Consider the following 23,041-nt stretch of genomic DNA (forward strand, 5'->3'; position numbering starts at 1 on the left):
GAAGTTGTTCCCATTATGTTTCCCTGAGTATCTTCAAAGTCGTTATCAAAAGAATCTGCACTTATGATATGTTAGATATATTTTCTCTTGTAACACATTACCTCATAACTCAGTCGATATATTTATTTAATGTGAACTGGGTTCTCCACAAAAATGTCGATGTTTGAGGGTTGCAACGTGCTCATTTTATATTCCCAGGGTCTTATGTTCTTGATATAAACATTGTAAAATATTGTTAAGGGCTTGCAACGAAGTGTAATAGCAAAAGAACATGGGAACATGTTTTGAAATGACATTTTTATGGTTAACATTTATTTGAAGTTATTAATGGTAACGTTCTTTCTCGTAAATATGAGGGTGTAGGTTTAGGAGAATAACATCGGGAAGAATTCATCTGTAGGTGGGTGGTTTCAACATATTGACCCAGGGAAAAACGCACTGAACATTTGACCTTGGGGAAAAACCATTGCTTAGACTTCCTTTGAAAGGTCTCCCTAATGTGTCACTTTGAGAGGATATTGAGTTGAGGAACTTATGACCCTTGACTGAGAACACATATCTTCCCGTTGCAGCAACATAAGTTTGTAGGCTACTAGTGAACCAGTGTTTTTTTTTTTTCAAGCAAGACACTGAACAGTGGGAGAAGATATGGTTTACTTTAAAAGGCTTAATACATCTTTTCAAATCTACAGCTGTAACAGTCCGAGTTATAAATGACTGCTCCACGGCCTATGTTCTTGAGATTGATACAGCCATACAACTGTATGGAGATATGGCAAGCATGGGAATATGAATAAGGATCCATGTTCCCTACTCTACATGTGTGCTCGAGGATGCAATGTTCTGAGGCCTATGTTCCCAATGTTTATGGTACATCATTTGGCATAACAAAGGGTCTTAGTATAAGTAACTTAAGTTATACCAATTGTATCATAGAGTTCTAGAGATGTGCTCGCTGAGGGTTAGGGTTAGTATGTGGCACATAGGCCTACTGGAAACATAAATAAAACGGTTGTATGATCCCCAGTTCTAAATATTGCATTCCCAGCATAAAAAAATCACTGAAATCCTAAAAGAAAAGCTAAAATATGTTTTAAAGCCTTGTTCCTAAAATCTCTGGTTCTCAGGATGTGTGAAATATTTGTATCTAGAAACCTGACACATTTGACCTGAAAACTGGTAAAAAAAAGTCTTAAAGTTAGTCCAGGTTGCTTGTGACAGTGAGATGTGTGTGAACCGGTTTGCTGTGAACACACCCGCCCGCTGTCTGCCAGATTTAAAGGCTGTGGTGATGTCATAGTTCTGTTTGCTTCTGGACTCGGTTGAAGAAGATGGCGGCCTCCTCAGGTTTGTGTGCCTTCAAACTAACCATATACAGCGACTTAAAGTGTGATAGAAAATGCGGACGCACTGTCATTTCGGGACCAAACGTGGCAACTAGCTCATAACAGAAATGTTTACTTAAGTTGCGCAGAATTGTAACGTTTTCGTCAATACCTTCTCTTCGCGAAGCAGTGAATATCACGGGGGCCATATATCCCACGGCGCTAGCAAATGGCTTGCTCCGTGAATTGGCTAAAATAGCTTAAGGTGTAGCAAATTAGCATAATTAATGCACGTATTGGCTCCAATGTTTCGCAAAGAAGACCTCATATATTGTATTATGTGTTGTTGAAGTTTAATTGTGCTGTAGACTGCCTAAATATCAGGATTGTAAACAACCGCAGACAGTGCTAGCTATATTTAGCTAACTTGGCAACTACTAGAATATTCCATGACCGCGAGGCAACGAGCGACGGTCTCGTTGTGTCCGGATAACTAAGTTTATGATCCGAATACACTTATTACCATTGTGTATTGGCTGTCCAGACACATGTCGGTTGTGTGGAGTTATAGCAATTGAGTTGCATGAATTCAAGTCTCAAATATGGTGCGGGGGTTTTGGATGGCTTCTCAGTGACACACCTCACATTGCAACAGCGTCATTGACATGTTAATAAAGAAACCAGTCTCTCTTTGATCACTGATCAGCACTTCGCTTGCTAACGTCACATTTTAACAGTTTATTCTCTGTACCTCTAGGAATAGATGCAGGAAATATATCAGTGTATTTAACGTTAGGTAGACGCTTGCCTTTGTTAGGTGTGGGAGTGTATAAACCAGATGCTACGCTGTTAGCACGCTTTGGTTCAGCAAGTAGTCAGGGCCCATGCTGGAGTGCTCCGCGAAAAAGCACGGTTGTAAAACTTGCAAAAATAAACTCTTTTGTGAGTTACAGAAAAACTCAATTATATTGATACGATTATTTATGATGTTTTTGTAGGTCCTACGCAGTTTTTAAAGAAATCTTATTAGTCACACGGCGCAAAGATATAATTGCAAACTGGATAAACGGGAAGTAACTTCATAATCGAAACTACCTAGTTGGCGGATTCATTTTTAACCCAGCAAGGTCTAAATCACTAGTAGCCCTGACATGAGTTTATATGAGGGAGTGGCAGACAGACGCCAACGAAACAATGACAGAGGGAAGATATTTGATTTTAAATACATCGAATCATTTATTTTACCTACATCCTTTGATTATAGTCAGTCAGGCTAATATTATTGACATAGTATTAACCAAAAGTGTGCCTATTCTGTAATTTTACTGGCGTTCTTTTGTCCCCCATACACTTAATTTGACATGTTTCAGATTGTATTCCTATAAATAATACCAAGAGTGCTTGGATGGCTTTGACAACAACAATGGTGAAGGAAAAATAAAACTAGACGGCTCTAAATATACCCGAGAGGCCAACTCTGTCTTTTATCATGTGTGATAGTATATAGTGGCCTCTACAAAGCCCACTTTAAGACAAACTAGACCCTTAACTCGATTCTATATGGTAGTTGTTTCCTCAATGTGCAGCTAATTTGGTTTGAAATAGTTTATACTGCAACAAACTCACAGCAAGTGTAATATTAAACCTAACTACAAAACATATTATTGTATTTTTTTAAGTTGAAACTTATATGATAATACAATCAAGAAATTATGAAATGGCAAATATGAAAAAATGCCGAACATCTGAAGGTGCCATCTATCCAAATGTACTGCTTTTGTTTCATGTTACACAAAACTAATACAAAGTTAGGATTTGTATACTAAGCGATTTGGCATTGGCTCTTTAGGCTTTAGGACATTTGTAATTGTTATAAACCTCCTTTTTTAAATAAAATAATCACCTGTGCTAACTTAAGCTTTTTTTTTGTACTGCAGTTTCTTGTTAACAGCTGACGTATTCGCTGGTACCAGTATTCAACTGGTGAGCTAAAATGAGCTGCTAACATTGGTGTCTTCACCAGTGTTTGTACATTGATAAAGACATGAAATCTTGAAAGGACTTGGTGTGAGAAAATGTGAGAGCCACTTAAGAGTCAATCCTTCATTGTGGCTGCTGCACACCAGATGTGAAATATTGATTTAAAACGTGGCTTGTGACAGCTCACTTTGATGAATGTTGTCTGAGATTGGAGGAGGTGAAATGACATTTTGATGACGAAAGGGAACATTTGAATATTTGTTCTGCCAGTCAGTCACGAGGGCTTTTTCAAAAAGCTATTTTCACTTCCCCTTTTGTGAATTTGTCTTCATGATTATGAATAGCAGCAGTTTTTCTTAAGTGCTGTCCCCTCGACTACTCCACTAGACGAGCTGAAAGTAGTGTCTCATTTACAAAGCTGTGAGTGCCTCTCAGGCCGTTTATTTCATGCCAACATCATTTTCTAAAGAATGTATCCAGTCTCTTTTGCTAATTCGTTTTGCACGGTGTTAATAAGTAACTACATGTTTTTGAATCATTCATTACAAATTAGCAGTATAGGCCTAATATGCTCCATTGTTTCAAAACAACTGTCAAGACTGCATTTAAAAACATTTAAAAATTAAATATTCATCAGAACATTTAAAATGTTGCAGGGGTAGACATTAAGGGTAACATTCCACCCGCTCTCCGGGCCGGTGGAATTGTATTGTCACTGGCCCCACCATTGTACCCACTGACCCGGAGCATTCGTCCAAAAGAAATCGACTAATAATGAAGAAAATTAACACATTTGTTGCAATAGTAATTTATGCACTAACTACATTACTACTTATACTACAACATTTGAATCATCAGTTCTTCCTCATTTTCCTCAATTGTTCATATTTGGTTTATTAAAATAATGATACTGCGGTCATTGTTAAAAAATGTCTGCTATTATTATGAGTATTATTATTTGTATAATGCACTTTCTGCCTTCCTGTCATCAGGAGTTAGAAATGTAATGGCTATGTAATAGATTAGATTCTTCATTATCCTAAACTGCTGGGACATTTCCCTATAGCCAATACCTTTATATTTTCTACCCTTCACTTACGTGTCAGCATAGGTCGGCATTGATGTATAGAGCCGACAGAAGACCTTGTTTATATTGGCATCGTATTGAGAGGTGAAGTGACGCATCCTAAAACCAGGAAGTACGCTGCTGGTTCCCTCGACAAAAAGCAATGGGATTTCTCCACAGGGTTTTGGAAAATAGCTGGAAATAAGGTCTGTGGAAAACAAACCTGTTTGATAAATGCACGTTTTGTTCAGCCGGATAATCTCCACATGTCTACCCTACTTTTATAATTTTCGAATCATAAATCTAATCGATAGATTATAAAAAGGGTTTTAGGACGCGTCACTGCACCACCAGAAGCCAACTCCATCGATCAAGCTGGCTGAAACTTTCTCTCCCTCTTCTTCTCATGCTCCCTGTCACTCTCCTTTAACTCCTCCGGTGACTTTCTTTTATTTGAAGATTGTTTTTTGCCCGGTTACCGCTGGTATTAAGAACATTTTGGCGAATGGTTAGGTGGCGCGATAGTCTGTAGTGAAGGAGCGCGCTCCCGCTCACGGGAGCCTGCTCGCGCTGTGCTCCGCAGCAAACAGCTGTTTACTTTTCACCCAACAACGACAACCGACTCACGGAACGCTATGTTGTAGCGTTGATAAACGAAACAATTTAACTAAATTGCTAGTCAAAATACCAATACCACAGGACATTTGGGATAAACACGTTTTTGCCCGAGCGGGCAAGTGGAAAGTACGTTATGCTGGCCCGGGGTGTCTAAATAGTGCTTCCGGGCCAGCGGGCCATTTATAATGTCGAGCCCTGGTTGAGTCATTTCTTCTAACCAGTCTTTCACATCTCAAACGTATTCTATTGATGCAAAGTGAATGCACCAACAGTGACAAAACACTTGGATAATGACGTTGCAGTTCTATTTTTAGAGGAAAGTCAAAACTCTCCAATATTTCAAACGTCTTTAAAAATGTCCTGTGGTATTGGTATTTTGACTAGCAATTTAGTTAAATTGTTTCGTTTATCAACGCTACAACATAGCGTTCCGTGAGTCGGTTGTCGTTGTTGGGGGAAAAGTAAACAGCTGTTTGCTGCGGAGCAACAGTCTAACTCACAAAAATATTTAACAACAAAACGATACATAGTGGACACGGAGAACATTGTTTCAGCTCCATTTACTTTATTGATTCTTAAATACCCTTTTGCTCTATAGAACATGTGCCTGTCACAGTTTTCCAACAAGCCATTTGCAAAGGGCTCGTTTGGTCCGAGCAAAAGTTCACTGAGGCTCGCTGATGTGTTTTTTATTTGACCCTGGAGCTCTATGGCACCGAGGAATACGCAACAGTATTACAGGGTTAGGCTACAGAAAAAAAACATATAATACTGTTAAATCTGTTTCTTACAAAGTCTGTTCTTGTTGTTCTAGGAGTTAAAGTTCCACGCAATTTTCGCTTGTTGGAAGAGCTTGAAGAGGGGCAAAAGGGCGAAGGCGATGGCACAGTCAGCTGGGGCCTCGAGGATGACGAAGATATGACCCTCACACGGTGGACAGGCATGATCATTGGACCATCAAGAGTAAGCAGAGCGAACTCAGCATAACTGTCATTCCAACGCAGAGACTGTCAACTATAATAAAGACTAGGGCTGAGCGATGTATCGTTTTAGCATCGACATTGTGATACGCACATGCAAAATAGTCGCATTGCAGAACTTGCAATGCCAAGGCGTCATTCTGCAACGTTTTGTGCAGCAGAAACAGGAAGCGTGCACGGCAGGTTTCAGACAGTGTATTGCAAGCGCAGCAGCACAGGCTTATTTACGTTGGTTTGTACTTTAGAGTGAACCATCTATTCTCACTTTAAAGACGAGCTGTTCCGTCTCTTTATCCGTAATATTTTGGATCTCCTGGATCCCTTCTATACGCTCCTTGTCTTCATTCACAGATGAGTCACCATATTTTAGGGTAAGCAACATGAATTATTAATATCACGACATGTTAGATCGTTGACTTTATCCTGGATTGATAAAAGAACTACCTATGTTGCAAATGTATTATCTTTTCAATTTACACACGGCATCTATTGCACGTCTGTCCGTCCTGGGAGAGGGATCCCTCCTCTGTTGCTCTCCCTGAGGTTTCTCCCATTTTTCCCTTTAAACTGTGGGTTTTCTCCGGAAGTTTCTCCTTGTACGATGTGAGGGTCTAAGGACAGAGGGTGTCGTATTGTCATACTGATATTCTGTACAAACTGTGAAGACCACTGAGACAAATGTAACATTTGTGATATTGGGCTATATAAATAAACATTGATTGATTGGTAAAAGAGTATTACCTGAATATGAAAGGGTCATGGTGAGTCAAACTTTTAATTAAACTTCTTGATTTCCTCCTCCTTAATCATTTCAGAAGAGTAGTCACAGTTTTAAGTTTGGTGCACTGAAACTAATTGTATTGCATTCTTCAGGGGTTTTAAATGAGTTTCTATGCAAACAGAATTACCCTAATACATAGATTCATGAAGTATTTCTAAATAAAGCTTTTTGGGTCCTCTGGTAGAAATGATTGTATCTTTTTATATTGCAATATGTAATGCAGAAAGCTTTAGTCCTATACTGTGCAGATCTTTTATAGATACTGTAACTGACTTGCATCTGTTTTTCTCTTGTTTTCAGACCAATTATGAGAACAGGATATACAGTCTGAAAATGGAATGTGGACAGAGATACCCAGAGTTGTCCCCCAATGTTAGATTTGTAACAAAATTAAGCATGAATGGGATAAATAATTCCAACGGCTTGGTAAGTGTCATCACATATCAAAGAGTGTTGCTCCGTCTTATTATTTGTTGAACTCAGAAATAGTTTGGCGATGCTCAGATGTAATAACTCACTGTCAACCTCTGTGTCACAATGACTGATCTGCTGCTTTGGTTTTGTCTCATCTCACAGGTGGATTCACGTAGCATACCAGTTTTAGCGAAATGGCAGAATTCTTATAGCATTAAAATCGTTCTTCAAGAGTTAAGGCGTCTAATGATGTCCAAAGAAAATATGAAGCTTCCACAACCACCAGAAGGACAAACCTTCAGCTCTTAATCGTAATGGATTGTTTCGACCCTCTGTCTTAAACCTTACTCTCTTAGAAATATCGTGTAAAATCATCAAGAGGCTCCCTTCACGCATCAACAATATCGTCTGCAAGAGCAAGATTGGACTTTCGTATTGCATAGCTCATTAGAAAAGAAAATGTCCCTGCAGTTAAACACTGAATAGATAATGAAAAGACAACAAGACCACAGTTATCTGCCTTTAATCAACTAAATAAATACTTTGACAATGACTTTTATGTTCGACCTGATCCAGCTTGAGTGGGCTTGAAGAGTGAAGCATGACGCCACGCAAAGGCTGTTCCAAAGTCCCAATCGTTTTAAGTTCAAATGATCACTGAAGTAAACAGGAAGGTGTGTGATGGCATGTTCTGTAACTAATACCAGGCGAAGAGAAGCCACATTTTTGAGTTTGTTAGTCAAGTTAAGCAGGTTCATTAAAATATCATGCAGATTGCTAGATATTGAACTGTGGCTGTCGTCTAAAGTAGTGTCACACAAAGATTTTTTTTTAAAATAAATATATCTGTATTTGACACAATACCAATATGTTTCTGTTCGGCCACTCTTTGACTTGAAGCCTGTTCTGTTCTGAAACCCCTTGCATTTAACTTCTTGTGAAAATGGCAGGTGTATGAACTTATGATTTTCTGAAATTAAAATCACTTGAAAAACAACAGCCCCGTGTTTGTTTTCTTGACTTCTCAGCTGCACCAACATTTGCCAGTTTTCACACTAGAGGGCCTCAGCTGACAAGCTGAAGCACGAGTCAAGCATTACGGTGCGAGTAAGCGCCCGCGGTCCCTGTTGGACTGTGTAATGGAAACCAGGTTAATGAAACTGCTGGGTGACACCACACGGCAGTCATTTGATATGTGGCTGCTGCTCATTAGAATAATATAATCAAAATGTCATTCATTATACTCTGCAGGTCTCATTTAGTGGCACATTTATTAGATTAACAAGCCTGTTCCTTAATGATTGATGGCCCGTTCAAACCTGGTTATGATATGTTTTCTGTTATCGGCTGGAAACACTGCTCAGTATTTGGTGGTAGATATCCAGTGAGGCAGTGAGAAGCAAGGGTACTGTTCCCAAAGAAGAATGTGACCCTTTGTTGTTGTTTTCTAGCAGTTTGATCAACAAAGTTTAATTAACTAAATGGCCTTTAAGGGGAAATGACTGCAGATATCTTCCGTCTTAAGTACACAGTTTGTTTTTCTCTGTTTAAAATAATTGCTAAACATTTAGTTGCTAAAGCATCTTTAAACTTAAGTTCATCTACCAGGAAAATGAAGCAGGCCCACATTCTCTTAACTGGAAGAGTAGTCTGACGAGGGGGTTAATGTCGTACTTTGGTGGATTTCTGGCAATTTACATTCCTATTATCCTCTGGCACCAGACTCAACTTATTTTGGAAAGATTAGTATGTGATGTTGCAGCCACCAAACATTGATGCACCATCAGTCAAATCATTCCATTGACATCGTTTTTTTTCTACCCAGAGCTTGTGACATAATCCCAATATTTTGAAAAGCTTTTATAATGGATGTTGAATTTTGAAAGCCACTGGGCCTTCTCTGTAAGCAAGTACAACTCTATCCTCAAAGCATTGAAGGCTATAAGACCATGCGTCTGTGTGACATCTAAAAATGATGAAGTGTGGTAGCTCGCACATTCGACCTTGTGACCTCCTTGGCCATAAATCTCCCTCTCTGCAGCAGATTCTGACTCCAGGCAGCTCGTCTTGTCTCCTGGTTGAGTTCAGCAAAGCGTCTGTCGGCCACATCGACTCCGAACAGAAACACTTGTCAAAGAAGCATGCTAAAAAAAAACAGGATTATTACCGGGGTCACTTGCTCAACAGCTGACTTGCATAAAGATGAACAGAACCACAAAGGCATCTTGACTGTGTATTTTTACTTTATATGCATATCAATTACACATTTGCATTTGAAAAGCAACACATAAACAGAAAACATGCTTGCATTGTGAATGTGTGCAGCATTTGCATATCAAAAGTCAACATTTTAAAAATATGTTTCAAAGCTACATTTGCATAGGGTGAGCTTTGATGTGTTCCACTGGTATGCTTGACTGCTTTTCATGTCCTTTTGTGTCAGTGCTCTGTCCCCTAGAGGGCGCTCTACACTCAAGTATGTCATCGGCAGACTCTGAAGGGGCTTCTGTTTAGAGGACATGACTTATCATGAAAACGCAGACACTGATGCTTCCAGGCTCAGTTTGTGCTTGCTGTCATTATTCCTTAGAAAAGTGACATGTTCTGCAGATAGCTGTAGGGAGCTACAGCCTGGCTGTTCGTAGGCTACTGTCCCAAAGACTCTCAGCTGGTGTCCCTATGTGTCCTTCTTTTGAGGCTGTGCACAGTGCTAGATTACAAAGGCAGTGTTCTTACAATAAAGCAATTAGATATCTGCATGCAAGATTTCTCATTTCAAATTGTGTGCATGTGGGTGTGAGATGAGTCAGTGTTTGCTGCGGAGGATGACCTTGCCCAGTCTGAGCCAGATGAGATTTTACTTTCTGGATGTGACGGTTAGTATATGGGCTTAGCTTCCATCAGCTATATACTCCCTTGCTTTCTTGTTGTTATATTTATTTTGTTATCCCTCACTGTTCTCGGAAGTTATGAATATGAAATCGGAAGTGGCTTGTGTTGCAGCCGGTTCACTCAGCACAGTCATCCCAAAATATAAAAGACACCGCCCCAGGCTACAGAGGCTTATTCCTTTATGCTACACATGTATTTCCAGAGCAGACTTCTCTGAACTCTTTTTTGGATAGTCTCATTTGAATGGAAGTAGGAAATCCTTCCTTTACTATTTAACCTCAGACTAATCTGAATTTCAAACTCATGCACCTGCACTAAAGCACCAGCTGCATCCGCACTGGAAGCACTCAGTTTATTACACTTGTGCCATTCGGTTTCTTTTGGTTTCTTTATAAGGTGCCATCCGGGCGAAAATGAAGAGTTATATTGCTTCGGGTGGGAAGGGACTGGGGGCAGAAAGCCGGAGAGAGCTGTTTAGTGATCTAAGATGGGAAGGAATGTTGTGAGGAGGACATACGTCTCGTCTGCCGGCAGACTCCTGGAACCAGGCCTCTGCTCCCAGAGCGCTCACCTTTTGCCCCAAAGGGCCAAAAGGTCAAGTCTTGCGTCTGTTTATACTGTAAAAAGCTTTGTCTTCTTTACGGCCACTGAAAGGAGAATGTGTCTGTCTTCCTGAGAAACCACATTTGTTACCATTCTTTAGGTCCTTGTCATAACTTATATTTGGAGTTTTAAAGAGAAGAGAGCCCTAGTCTGGCTGTAGATGAAAAAGAAGATCCAATATTAATAAATGTGTGTTTGACATCAAAGGAAGGACAGTGAATTACACACACTTTATTTTTGAAGGTTTGCACATTAAATTACAAGTTTCCATTGTGGTACTTAATATGAAGATGGCAGGAAAAACTAAGAAAATACATAATTAGGTTTCCCATAAGCCAGAATTTGACATTTCATTTTTACATTGAGGTGTTTTTTTAATTCCTGGCACCACAGAGGCCTAAACGAACACTTGGCATTAAACATTGGCAAGCACAAGTGAAAAACACTAGCTCCACTTCTGTATTGGTCTTTGAGATACTCAGGGGCTCTGTTATGAATATTATGTTCTGCACGTAGTTGTCATTTTACGGCTCTATCCTTCAATGGCAGCCAGCTAGGCTGTTTGAAACCATGCTATTGGTTCGACACGTTCTGAGGGCTCTGTCGTTTTTCTTTTAACCTGCTTTAATAGATTGTTTGCAACAAGCTGTAAACACAACATTCATATGAGTTTATAAAGTTTAATATGGAAATATGTCAGCAAACATTGTGTTTTCACGCATTCAATAGACATGTACAAGCATTAGTAATAATTTGGTGTACTCCTGGGGTAACCTTATGGATCTTTAGCAGTTAAATGCCCCTTTATGTTCACCAGCTAGTTGCTAACTAGTCTGTATACAGTTTGGCGCTGAGAAGGTAGTGTAAAGTGGGTTTATGTTTTGCTGAAAAGAGTGACTTGCTGAATCAAAACCGTAAAATGATTGGGCATGAAAACCAAAACGGCATCAGGAACATTTAAAGTTTCTTCTCTGGGTGTTTATCACATTGATTACCCCATTCAAATAAAACCTAGTTATATATTCGGTTTTAGGTGTGTTTTCTTTAATCTTTGAGTCATTAACAGGTTAAAAAAGTCAAATCAACTCCAAACAAGAACATTTGCCAACAGTCTTTAATGTTCTATCAATTAAATTAGGTTGTTTAGATTACTTAACATTCTCGAAAACTAACAGAGGAAATTGTTGAAGCAAATATGACTCTGTAGGACTATGAAAACAAGCTTGGGTTGTGACAGAGCATTTAAACAATATATAAAATTCAGGCAGAGAATGAGGTACTTCTTAGTAATTTATGAATGTATTATTAAAAGGAAACAGTAACAATAACACTGTTTGCCTAAGCTAATCACCCACATGGACCGTTTTTTGGAGGCTTGGAAAACAGTGCGTCTGTTGAGTGTTTAAGTGCAGTATTTACAGTGAGATGAATGAATGGCCTCCTCTCTCGCTGTGAGAAAAGCGACAGATTGGAACCACATGGCTGTTGCTCTGCCGCCTCTCGGGGCTATTGACATGCACTTCACAAAGCCATCCGCATTCGGATACGCTGCAGCGGCGAGTGCTTGAGGTCATTTCTATGCACACTGATGTTAGACTGTAAGATCTGCAGGATGACAGCCTGGAGTTATAGGAAAGCTTTGATTTGAATCTGCTGTCAGCGTTTGATGTATGGATCACACTATCTGGAACATGCATTTAAAAGTCAGCGTGTCACTTTGTAACGGCACAACCTCGTCTCGGGTCAAAGTGACACAGAACAGGGCTTCTTACAAAATGTTGCAAAAGCAGGATGAAAAAAAAAAAGCAAATCGTCTGTGTACTCATTGCATTCCAGGTTATTTATACAGAGTGAAAAAACTGTGTAGACTTCATGTCTCGACTTGGCGAGAACTATTAAATTACTGGTGGATGTTTTTAATTACTTCACATAAATGTTGGAACACAACACTTCTCCAGTGTTTTGAGGAGGAGGAGGGGGGTCTATAATGTCTCACATGTTTAGGGAAGCACTGGCTTGCACTTAATCATGGTGGTCCCTGTGTGATTCTGGCGTTGGAAATGTGGCTTTGTGAGAGAAAAAGTGAGCATTCCTTCTGCTGGCGCAAGGGAGAGGAAATGGGTAATAAAACCAGAAGAGAAAAAAAAGCCTCGGCGGCGTGCTGGAGCCAGTGATTCTGGGATCCACTTAATTGCTCTTAAATGAAAAAGATTTTTGGCTTCCCATTTGCTGTGTTTAAAGAAAAGTCAAGTCAAATCCCACATGTATACCAGCCAAGCGGTGACTTCTCATTCTGAGCGTTAATCCCTCTCTTTCAGTGGTGCCATCGGTAATATTATTATTAATATCGAGAAAGCTGCTGTTCACAGTCAGCAAACGCCAGAGCAGGCAGAAATTCTGCTTTTCTGCTCATTGACTGAGGCCAGAGAAGTCACTTGGGAAAGGGGATATCAATACTAGTTTGTTGAATGTTTTATCTCTTTGATTATTCAGACTCTCTCCTGACAAATACAATAATGAATAACAACCTTTGCTTTGAAATGAGTTATGGCAGAGCCGTTTTTCCTTGTTGGTCCATCATATTTTTGCAACTTTGCTGTTAATATCAAATACATTTAGGTAATTTCCCTTATATACAGCTAAGCGAAAACATCAATACATAGCCCTTCTATAACGTCTCTGAGATGCATCTTGTTTTTTTATTTCCCATGGCACGTCTGTGTCATCCAGGCTCCTTCCTAAACATTTAAACAGTGCTTGAACATGAGAAATGCTGCGATGCATAGTGAACAACAGGAGGTCTATTTTTACCTGCTGAAACATTGCCGGTATTGTTTTCATCTGTGAGTCACAGTGTGTTTCATCATGGCAAAATGTGCTCTTAGGAGATGCCCATATAACATTTTCAAATCATATTTTAGATGTTGATTTTTGGTGATATAAATGTAACTCATTATGTTAAATGGTTATATGATATCGTCTGATATTGAACACAGCCCAGCAAATGGAATCGTAATTGGGTCTCACTTTGATATCATCAGTTAGTTTATCTATCTAAATAACAAGCCTATAATATCGTGATGAAACATGTCATATTTAGACCCTTAGCACATAGCATGACTTTTTCACAATTTTTTCATCTTATTGCATCATTTTTTAAAGAGTGCAAGCTCATGTTAAATAAAACATTGCAACATGTCTTTCCGTGTTGCCATCGTTGGCCATTTTTGTTTCTGAGTGTGATGGCCGGGTGTGAAGATGCCACTCAGCCAGCCATTAAGGCCTGAAGTGCCACACTAAGCTGTCATGTCGTGTCATCCGCTTCTTTTGTACTGATTAATTGTAGAGAGAAGTGTGTCACATCCTGTCAGGCTGACTGCTGGTGTCCCTCTGGTCACCCCTCAGTGCCTGCTGCCCGCTGATGCTATTGTGGCACCGATGGCCGCAGAGGAGAGGAGAGCCGGGCCCTGCAGGATGTGGGACAATACTGGGAAGGAAGAGGAGGGAATCCCGGAGCTGAGAGCAGAAGCCCGGTCAGCCGAGTGTCTCTGAGAGCACTCCCCCATGACTTCTCCCCCCTCTTCCCCCGAGGATAGACTCTGTCATCCTCTCACTGTGTGTGTGTGTGTGTGTGTGTGTGTGTGTGTGTGTGTGTGTGTGTGTGTGTGTGTGTGTGTGTGTGTGTGTGTGTGTGTGTGTGTGTGTGTGTGTGTGTGTGTGTGTAAAAAAGATTGCTTTCATTTTAAGAGGTGATATCTCCATTGGAACACTTTAGTATATATTAAAGTAGCACTTTATTTGGACCACCCTATTCAGCATGATTAAGCAGTATATAAACCCTTTATAAATTGGCTAATTTATCAAATATTAAATAGTAGTTCTAGGGAAGGTATGAAACAAATAAATGAACCCATGAATGTAGGGAGAATCCATCCTCTGGTTGTAGATTTGTCTTAAAACCGTAAATGTCAACCTCATTGAGACACAAGATGTAATGTCAAGGGATCACCTTTGGGTGCCATTAGTCAGGACCAAAGTGGTGGGCTGAGCAACTGATGGATTCAACCACAAGCTAACAATGTCCTTCTGTCTAAAATTACATTACATTGACCATTTATTAACCTTTTATATACTGCTGAATGCTAAATGGGGGCATTATAATTCACCTGCTGTTGGTTTAAACCCAAGACTTGAACCTCTTAAGAGTTGAAATATAATCCAGATGAAAGATTTAATGACACCTCTGTGAGCTCAGTAAGCTGCCTCACTGGAGAGACCCTGTCTGCTCATGTTAAAGTAAAGGCAATTACATAAGATTTGTTCTCATGTTTCCACTGGCAGTTTCACAACATATAACACTGCTCTATCATACCAGCTGTGGTCATTGCTGTCCGACGTTATACATTCACCCTGCTATTATGGACCACTGTGCATGAATCGATGCTCAGGCAGTGATAGACCACATGGCACGGATGGAGAATTAATGAAGAAGAATCTGCGGTGTGGGGATGCGGTTGCAATTTGCTCATGCTGAGTGGCTGAAATGCAGTCACACAATAAAAAAAAATAAAAAAAGCAAGAACCAACCTTTTAAGGTTCTGCCTCTGGCCACATGAAAATGTGTCTCTCAACCACAAAAGATGATGCACTGGATTGCGCTACAGACAAGCGGGGGAGCAAAATAGATGTCCAAATATTTCCATGGCTCCTGTGGCCTTCTCTTTGCATAGTCCTGGCATGAGCTCATCGGTGTGCGGCTGGTTTGTGCTCCCTCAGCACTGTTCTTTCCCAGTCTGTAAGTATCAATGTCGAAGCTAACTAGGCATTGACAAAGTCCTCTGAGCTCCCTTTCCCACTACCCACTAGACTGTGGCTCCACTTGGTATTGAGGGTAGAGGATTCATGAAGGCAGATTATATCTTTGTGTCACCTTATACTGAAATAGTGCAGGTCATGCTCTCAGGTTAGACTTAATATCTGGAACACTTACGGTGGTCATCTTCTGCCAGTAGTATATAAATGCCATTTATCGTCGGTTGCAATAAGGTATTCATTCTTTGTGGTCTGTAATGTCTTTTTAAGTGAGCTCACTGTATAAAACAGTTCTTTCTTTAATTCCCTCTCGGTAATTATTTTTGTAAGGTCTGATCCAAATGGAAAAAAGGCATCAGAAAACATCGCAAAGACACTCTTTTTGGGGGATAAGCATTCTTTTGGACTGCAGTTCAAATCTCCCAAAGAGCGACTGTCTTGTGGTATTTAACCATGGAATAAATTGACATGAAATGTATTCCTGATAATGCAAACATTGGGAACAGATGAGCCAGAAATAACTCTCCAGGCAAGATGTGGAAGAGATTAAGACTGAACCAACGAAATAAGCGAGTGGTGGGAGGTTGGAAAATGAGCTGGGGGAGAAGAGGTAAGAGGTGAGGAGATGGTGTCTGCGGGTGTGTGTGTGTGTGTGTGGGGGGGGGGGGGGGGGGGGGGGTCTGGGGGAGACTAAGTCCACAGAGGGTTTGCAGAGTGAGAACTTAGCCTGAGAGGGGGGTGGCCCTGTGAAAAGGAACTCATAAAAGTCACATTTGTTGGTGATGCATGAGGAAGTGAAGCCAGCTTTGGCACATGTGTCTGTGGTGCTAAATTAACTGTTAACACAAATAATCAAAGTGCAGGGCCCATTGAGCACTGGCGCCAGTGAAATGAGGGGGAGAGGCTGGCTCGCTTCTCTCTGGAGAAGTTGCTGCAGACTTGTAGTGAGCTAGCAGGTGGAGGTCTACCAGGGGCTTTCACAGGATGGAAGTGCTTACAAAACAGGCCGACCAGCCCTCTGACAGAGGAAAGCACCGCCACACTCCTGCTTTCCAGCTATTGTTTGGAAGCGTGCTTCTCTTTTTAGATCTTTCTTTGTAAATCCTGACAACTCACAGCACCGGCATAGCACCAGCAATAACCTATATGACTGGCCAAGGGTAATTAAAATGCTACTATTGTGACCTTGGGAGTTTTTTTTTTTATTATCCCAAGTTTTCTGGCTACACACATGAGGTCCAAACAAGTGAACATCCACTTTACAAAACCATGTGGCCACAGAGCAGCTCTCTGAGATTAGATTATCTCTTCACTGATGATACTCCTGAGTAGGGATGGGTATCGTTTGAAATTTATCGATTCCGATTTCGATTCCGGTTCTGCTTATCGATTCCGGTTCTTATCGATTCCCCGTTTCGATTCCAAAATTGTAAAATAAAGAGGTCAAACGTTTAGATAACAAAAATATATTTATTCTTAAAAGCTTTAACTGAAATTGTTACTAAAAAATATACATGCAATACAAATGTATTGCACAATAGCTGTGCTTTATTTTAACTGAGCTATGCCTGTGGCAAGCTATTAACAGGCATTACACTTTGCCTTTTCTTTTTCTTTTTTAGTGTAGTGGAGCCTCACTTCAGAGTGTTTACCGCGACCTATCTTTGGTGTTATGAAGTGACTGAGCTCGTGAAATGTCTACGGGAGGGCGGGGGGGCATCGCTGCGGGGCAACTGTGGACCTCTGTCGCCTGTCAGCGCAATTTATATGATGCCGTTTAAAAAAATGAAGGGCGGTGCCGGCCGTCAGCGTACCGAGCCGGCCGTCAACGGCCGTCAGCGTACCGAGCCGGCCGTCAACGGCCCGCTGACGACCGGCCGTTCTGTGATTCTCCAGGTCCGCCCTGTATTCCACTGGGTCACCGCAGCACCGCGGTGCAGACGGACCCGCTGGAATACAGGGTCTACCGCGTTTAGGAACCGTTAAGCAGAACCGAAATTGTGTATTTTGTATGGGTACCCGGTACCCGGCATTTTCTTATCGGTTCTCATCTGGAACCGAGTTTCGGTTCCCAACCCTACTCCTGAGCTTTTATCAGAGTCAACATCCCTATTGACTTTTATTATTAAATAAAGTAGAATAAAATATCCTCTCACTGTTGTTGGAGGTTCATTTGGTTTCTGTTTGGTTGTTATACAATATGAGGAGTACCCTCCTTAGCTCTACCATTGCTGGTCACGACTGTTTTTGGCTTCAACCAATACTCAGACTTTTTGGCCAATTTTTCGCATTTTTCTGATGAGAAGATTGATAGCACTTGTTTGTTAATATGAAGCGAAGGCCAGAAGCTGCTTATTTTAGCAGAAGGACTGGAAACCACTAATGGAGCTCCATTCCAAGGTGACTTTTGGCAAGAAAATGAATAAGTGCATTTCCCACAATGTCTAACTTTTCATTATAAGTAATGCAATGTCTCCTAGTTATTTCCTGTGTGAATGTGAAGGTGAAAAAGGCAATTTTCAATCAATTTTCCTCTTCCTCAAGATGTAAAAAACTGCATTACTCTTCGATATGAATATATCCTTTATTCCTCCAAATCTGATATCCCATCTCCACTTTTTTTAATGAGTTAATACATTTGGCTTATTTTCCCACTTTATTATTTTATTCGTTTCCCTATTTTTCTCGCATTTAATTTGACTTTTCCTGTGCTCGGTCTAATGAGATGGTAATTAACTATTTCAGTGCCATAGAGTGGTGCACTGACGCGTCCTAAAACCCGGAAGTAAGCTGCGCATGGGTTCCCTCGACAAAAAAGCAATGCAATTTCTCCATAGGATTTTGGAAAATAGCTCGAAATAAGGTCTGTGGTTGACACACATTGAAGAGACGGATCACGTTTTGTTCAGTCGGATAATCTCCACATGTCTACCCTACTTATATCATTTTCTAATCATAAATCTAATCGCCAGAAGCAAAATGCTAACGTTATGCTATAAACGAACTACAGCAGGGTCGCTGCTTCAACGTCACGCCAACTTAAGATCCATATACAAAAATACAGATTCAAAATTGTACAAGTTGAAGCGTTTGTTTTAACAGTTTGCAGGAGGCAAACTTGCTTTCAAGCAGAACATGGGGAAAAACAAACTTAGCGGGAGTGTTTACTAGGCTGTACCCGAATATTCGACTATTCGAATATTCGTTCGTTGGCCAACTATTCGGGTTTTAATTTCATTATTCGTTTTTTAAAAAATAATATTTTTTTCCCCCTAAATGTATGCTATCAATAAAGGCGAATTGCCATATTCTTATACTATATTTATACTTTTGAATTGCGGAAATATATACAATCTCAGCCTGTGCTCCTGACATCGCGTTCACTCACAGTTACGAACGCAAACGGCACGCTTCACCTCGCTTCACACACCTGAACACAAAATGCCGAAGACTTCAGCTGTGTGGGACCATTTTATATTGGACGACGGTAAGAAGAAGGCAGTGTGCCAAATATGCGACAAGAAACTATAGGTTACTTACGTAACCCCAGTTCTCAGAGTAACATGAAGTGAGATGTCTCACTATGGGATGCGCCTCATCGCGGAGCAAACAGAAGCATCAATCTCATTACGCCAATCCTGATTGGCTGGTGATCTTGACGTCAGCGTCAGGGAATTCACCCCCTATAAGTAGCTTGCGCCACAACGTATGCGTCATTCAAAATAAGCACCTCTTCTCGCTTCACCATAGCAAAGAGGGCCGTCTGGTGAGACATCTCACTACATGTTACTCTGAGAACTGGGGTTACGTAAGTAACCTATAGTTCTCATTCATAACACTCCGTTCGATGTCTCACTATGGGAAATTGTAGCTCCCGTATTGTCAGACGAGCTTATCTCGAAAATCACCAAACCAACCAGAACAGGTAGAGCTCTGACTCAACCAGATGCCCAGCACTGCTTGAGTCACACTGGGAGCAGAACGTCCAGCCAGACCCTGAGTCGAAAGAGCTCGCGGACCCGAGGGTGCCTGCGAACTCTGACTCGTATGGGCCCCAAAGCAATTGCTTCCACAAACCAGTGGGAGAGCCGTTGCTTAGTAACAAGCTTGCCCTTATAAGGGTTAGCCCAGGACACAAGGGGTTGGTCATTATGACGAAGCACCCTTGATCTGTCCCTGTACGTGCGTAAAGCACGGGCTGGACACGGCAAATACGGCCGTTGTTCCCCGGAGGAATACAGTGGCGGGGAGGATGCCTCAATGTCAAATGTGGTACCTGAACCAACCGCCTTAAGATAAAGGCAGGGTTGGGCTTCAACCACACTCTGTTTGCCCTGGGGCGATGGTTACTGTGAAATGCGTAATGGCATTAGTTTTAGGGCGGCCACCCAGCGCTGAAACTCCCTCATGTGTAAGCGTCCCAGTCGTACGACCAGGATGGCTGACGCCATGAGCCCCAGGAATCGCAGGCATGATCTGAAGAGAACATGTTTGCGCAGCTGGAAAAGAGCGAGACAAGCTCTGAAAGCTTTCACTCTTTCCGCTGACAAGCGAGCTGAAAAGGGCACCAAGTTCAGGCGTAAACCCAGGAAGAGTATAGTCTGCGCGGGGCACAACATGCTCTTCTCTGTGTTTATTATGAAACCCAGGTTGAGCAGGTGCTTTACGAGGACATTTGTCTGCGTAACAGCCTCCTGCTCCGACTGTGCGAGAAGCAGCCAGTCGTCCAGGTAGGTCGCCAGGCGAATACCCTGTTGTCTTAACGGGGCTATCGCGGCTTCCGTACATCGTACAAACACCCTTGGACTGAGAGACAGACCGAAGGGGAGTACTCTGTATTCATAACAGATCCCCTGAAATGCGAATCTCAGATATTTCCTGTGTGGGTAATATACTGGGATGTGAAAATACGCATCTTTCAGGTCGACTGATGTAAACCAGTCGTCTTGTCGCACGAGCCGCAGCAGAGATGTGTGAGTGAGCATTCTGAACTTATATCTTTTTAGATATTTGTTCAGAGCCCTCAAATCAAGTATTGGCCGAATTCCGTTCCCTCCCCGTTTGGGAACGAGGAAGTACTTGGAATAGAAGCCGCCCTGACTCTGCTCGGCGGGTACAATAGATATAGCCCTCTTTTCTAGGAGTGAGAGAATCTCTCTCTCCAGAATATGGGCTGACTCTCCTCGGGCCTGCGAATGCAGAATGCCCGAGAAGCGAGGGGGGGGGGTGACGGTGACTTGGAGTCTGTAGCTCCGTGTAACTGTCTTGAGAAACCCAAGCAGATGTCGTGAGCATCTCCCGCTGTATGCTCCTTAGAGCCAGCTGAGATGTCACGTCTCTTCCCCTCTGAGTCTCTATTTGTTGTGTTATGGGGCCCTCCAGTGTCTGAGCACTGTGGTGCCCCATTTCGACAATCCCCACCGACACAGCGCATGCGTGTGGTGGTGGTGCCCTTACGGCTCCAGCTGGCACTGCGCATGCGCGTGACGGTGGTGCCTTCACAACCCCAGCCGGCACTGCGCATGCGCGTGACGGTGGTGCCCTTACAGCTCCAGCCGGCACTGCGCATGCGCGTGACGGTGGTGCCTTCACGACCCCAGCCGACACTGCGCATGCGCGTGACGGTGGTGCCTTTACAGCTCCAGCCGGCACTGCGCATGTGCGTGACGGTGGTGCCTTCACGACCCCAGCCGCCTTTGAGAGAGGCCGTAGCTGCTCTCAGAAGGGGAACAGTTGACGGACTGTTTATTGTTTTTATTGTTTTTCTTTTCATTTTTTCGAGCTGCGCCCTTGGCTCGAAGCCTGGATGCGTCAGCGGAAAATGTTTTATGACAGAAAAATCAATAAGTATGTGACATGTGTTTATGCGGACTTGAGGATGGTGTTGAGGCATCTCTTGAGGCGGCGGGAACACATTTAGAGCTGGGGAACCGTAGACTTCCAGCTCTGTCACAGAGGGGAGAAGGAGGGGCTGTCACGCCGCTCGCTTCTTCTTCCTCGACTGCTGGCCGAAATTCTGGGTTGGCTGCGCCTGGGCTGCAGCCGGAACCCGATATTTTCTAGGCCAGCTCGCCCGGGTTCACCTTCGCTGGCAGCGTGGGGTTCCTGCTTGGTGACGGGCCCATCCTCGGTAGGAGGTGGGCTGCCACCAGCAGTTCCATCGGCGGTATGCGGAGCAGGCCGAGCCTCTCCATACCGTCGCAGTCTAGGGAGGAGGCACCCTGGATTGGGGCCTTGTTGCTAAAGGGTCGGTCTCTCCACGAGACCGACACCTCATCCAACATCTCCGGGAAGACCGGGAGGAGTTGCCTCCTTGTCCTCGTTGCTTGGGGAGAATGTTACCCCTCGTAACGGGACCTGGCGGTCTCCTTGGCCATTTCGGGCCACGGGATGTCTAGCCTGGACGCAGTGCGCTGACACGCGGCCTGCAGGTCCCTGCTCAGACAGGGCGAAGCTGGTGTGCTATCGCCCGGGAAAGCAGCCATCGCTCCCGGCTTTGCCGTTTGAGCCGATGACATGAAGATATCTTCTTCTTGCTCATCCGAATCAGTCTAATTCCAGGACATCCTCCGCGGGCGAGACCATGGTGAGGTCTCGCCGGGAGCTCCCGCCTGGTGAGGCGTGGGGCTCCGTTCCGTTCTCTTGCTGCCACCGGGTCACGGCCTGACACGGCGTGGGATCTCAGTTCCGCAGCTGCCGCTGTTAGTGAGCCCCAGACCGACACAGTGAGGGGCTCAGTCTCTGCGGCGGACACCCCCGTGTCTTGATTGCCAAATGGCGAATCAGTGGACATGAGGGAGTCCTGTTCCAACAAGCTAGCTTGGTGTGCTAGCCGTCGGTGGAAGCTCTTTCGGATGAAACGGGCACAATGCCCGCACGAGCCGGGGTTGTCGATAGCCTCCTGGGCGTGTTCCAGCCCGAGGCAGGACGAGCAGACCTGGTGTAAGTCTGTGCCTGCTATCTTCAACCCGCAGCCGCATGACCGAGCCTCCGAGTCCCTGACTCCTCTGGTGTGAGGGGGAGAGGCGTCCATCTTGTTCGCCTCGTGGCGTGGAGAGGACCCGCTCGTAACAGGTACGTCGTTGAGAGAAAAAGTGTTACCAACCTGTCCTTAATCCGGAGAAAAAGGGACGGTGTTCTCAAAGAATATTGACTGGTGTGTCAATATAATAATAATAATAATACATGGGACTTTTATAGCGCTTTTCATGAAACTCAAAGACGCTTTGACAGAGAGTTAAGAAAAATAAAGACAAGAGAAAACAAAACAAAATGTAAAAAAAATAGATAACAAAGAAATACAAAAAGAGATAAACAAAACAGAAAATAGGGGGGAGGGGGGTGGTCAGTGGTTGAATGCAGTGTTGAACAGGTGGGTTTTGAGTGATGTTTTGAATGCTGTGAGGGAGGAAGAACCTCTGATTGATTGGGGTAGTGAGTTCCAGAGGGTGGGTGCAGCAACGGAGAAGGCTCTGTCGCCCCAGGACTTGAGGTTATACTTCTAATCCTTTTCTCCTCCGTGAGAGAGAAAAAGAAAAGCGTCCTCGCTACCGTGGTGTCGGTAGTAAGG

General features: G+C 42.8%; 1 protein-coding gene across 1 annotated transcript; it reads left to right on the top strand.

The window, feature by feature from the left end:
• Nucleotides 1–1,193: 1,193 nt before the first annotated feature.
• On the top strand, nucleotides 1,194–8,163 carry ube2v2 (ubiquitin-conjugating enzyme E2 variant 2). Its single transcript, XM_034234676.1, has 4 exons — nucleotides 1,194–1,347; nucleotides 5,804–5,952; nucleotides 7,051–7,176; nucleotides 7,327–8,163. Exons 1-4 carry the CDS (start codon nucleotides 1,332–1,334, stop codon nucleotides 7,471–7,473), a joined length of 438 nt encoding a protein of 145 aa, XP_034090567.1. The 5' UTR covers nucleotides 1,194–1,331; the 3' UTR covers nucleotides 7,474–8,163.
• Nucleotides 8,164–23,041: the final 14,878 nt, after the last annotated feature.

The sequence above is a fragment of the Gymnodraco acuticeps genome, unplaced genomic scaffold, assembly GCF_902827175.1.
Source record: "Gymnodraco acuticeps unplaced genomic scaffold, fGymAcu1.1, whole genome shotgun sequence".
NCBI classification, from domain to species: domain Eukaryota; kingdom Metazoa; phylum Chordata; class Actinopteri; order Perciformes; family Bathydraconidae; genus Gymnodraco; species Gymnodraco acuticeps.

Coding starts and splice junctions, on each gene's coding strand:
- ube2v2 (XM_034234676.1), top strand. Junction 5,953..7,050: donor TGATCATTGGACCATCAAGA/GTAAGCAGAGCG, acceptor TCTTGTTTTCAG/ACCAATTATGAGAACAGGAT. Junction 7,177..7,326: donor TAAATAATTCCAACGGCTTG/GTAAGTGTCATC, acceptor CTCATCTCACAG/GTGGATTCACGTAGCATACC.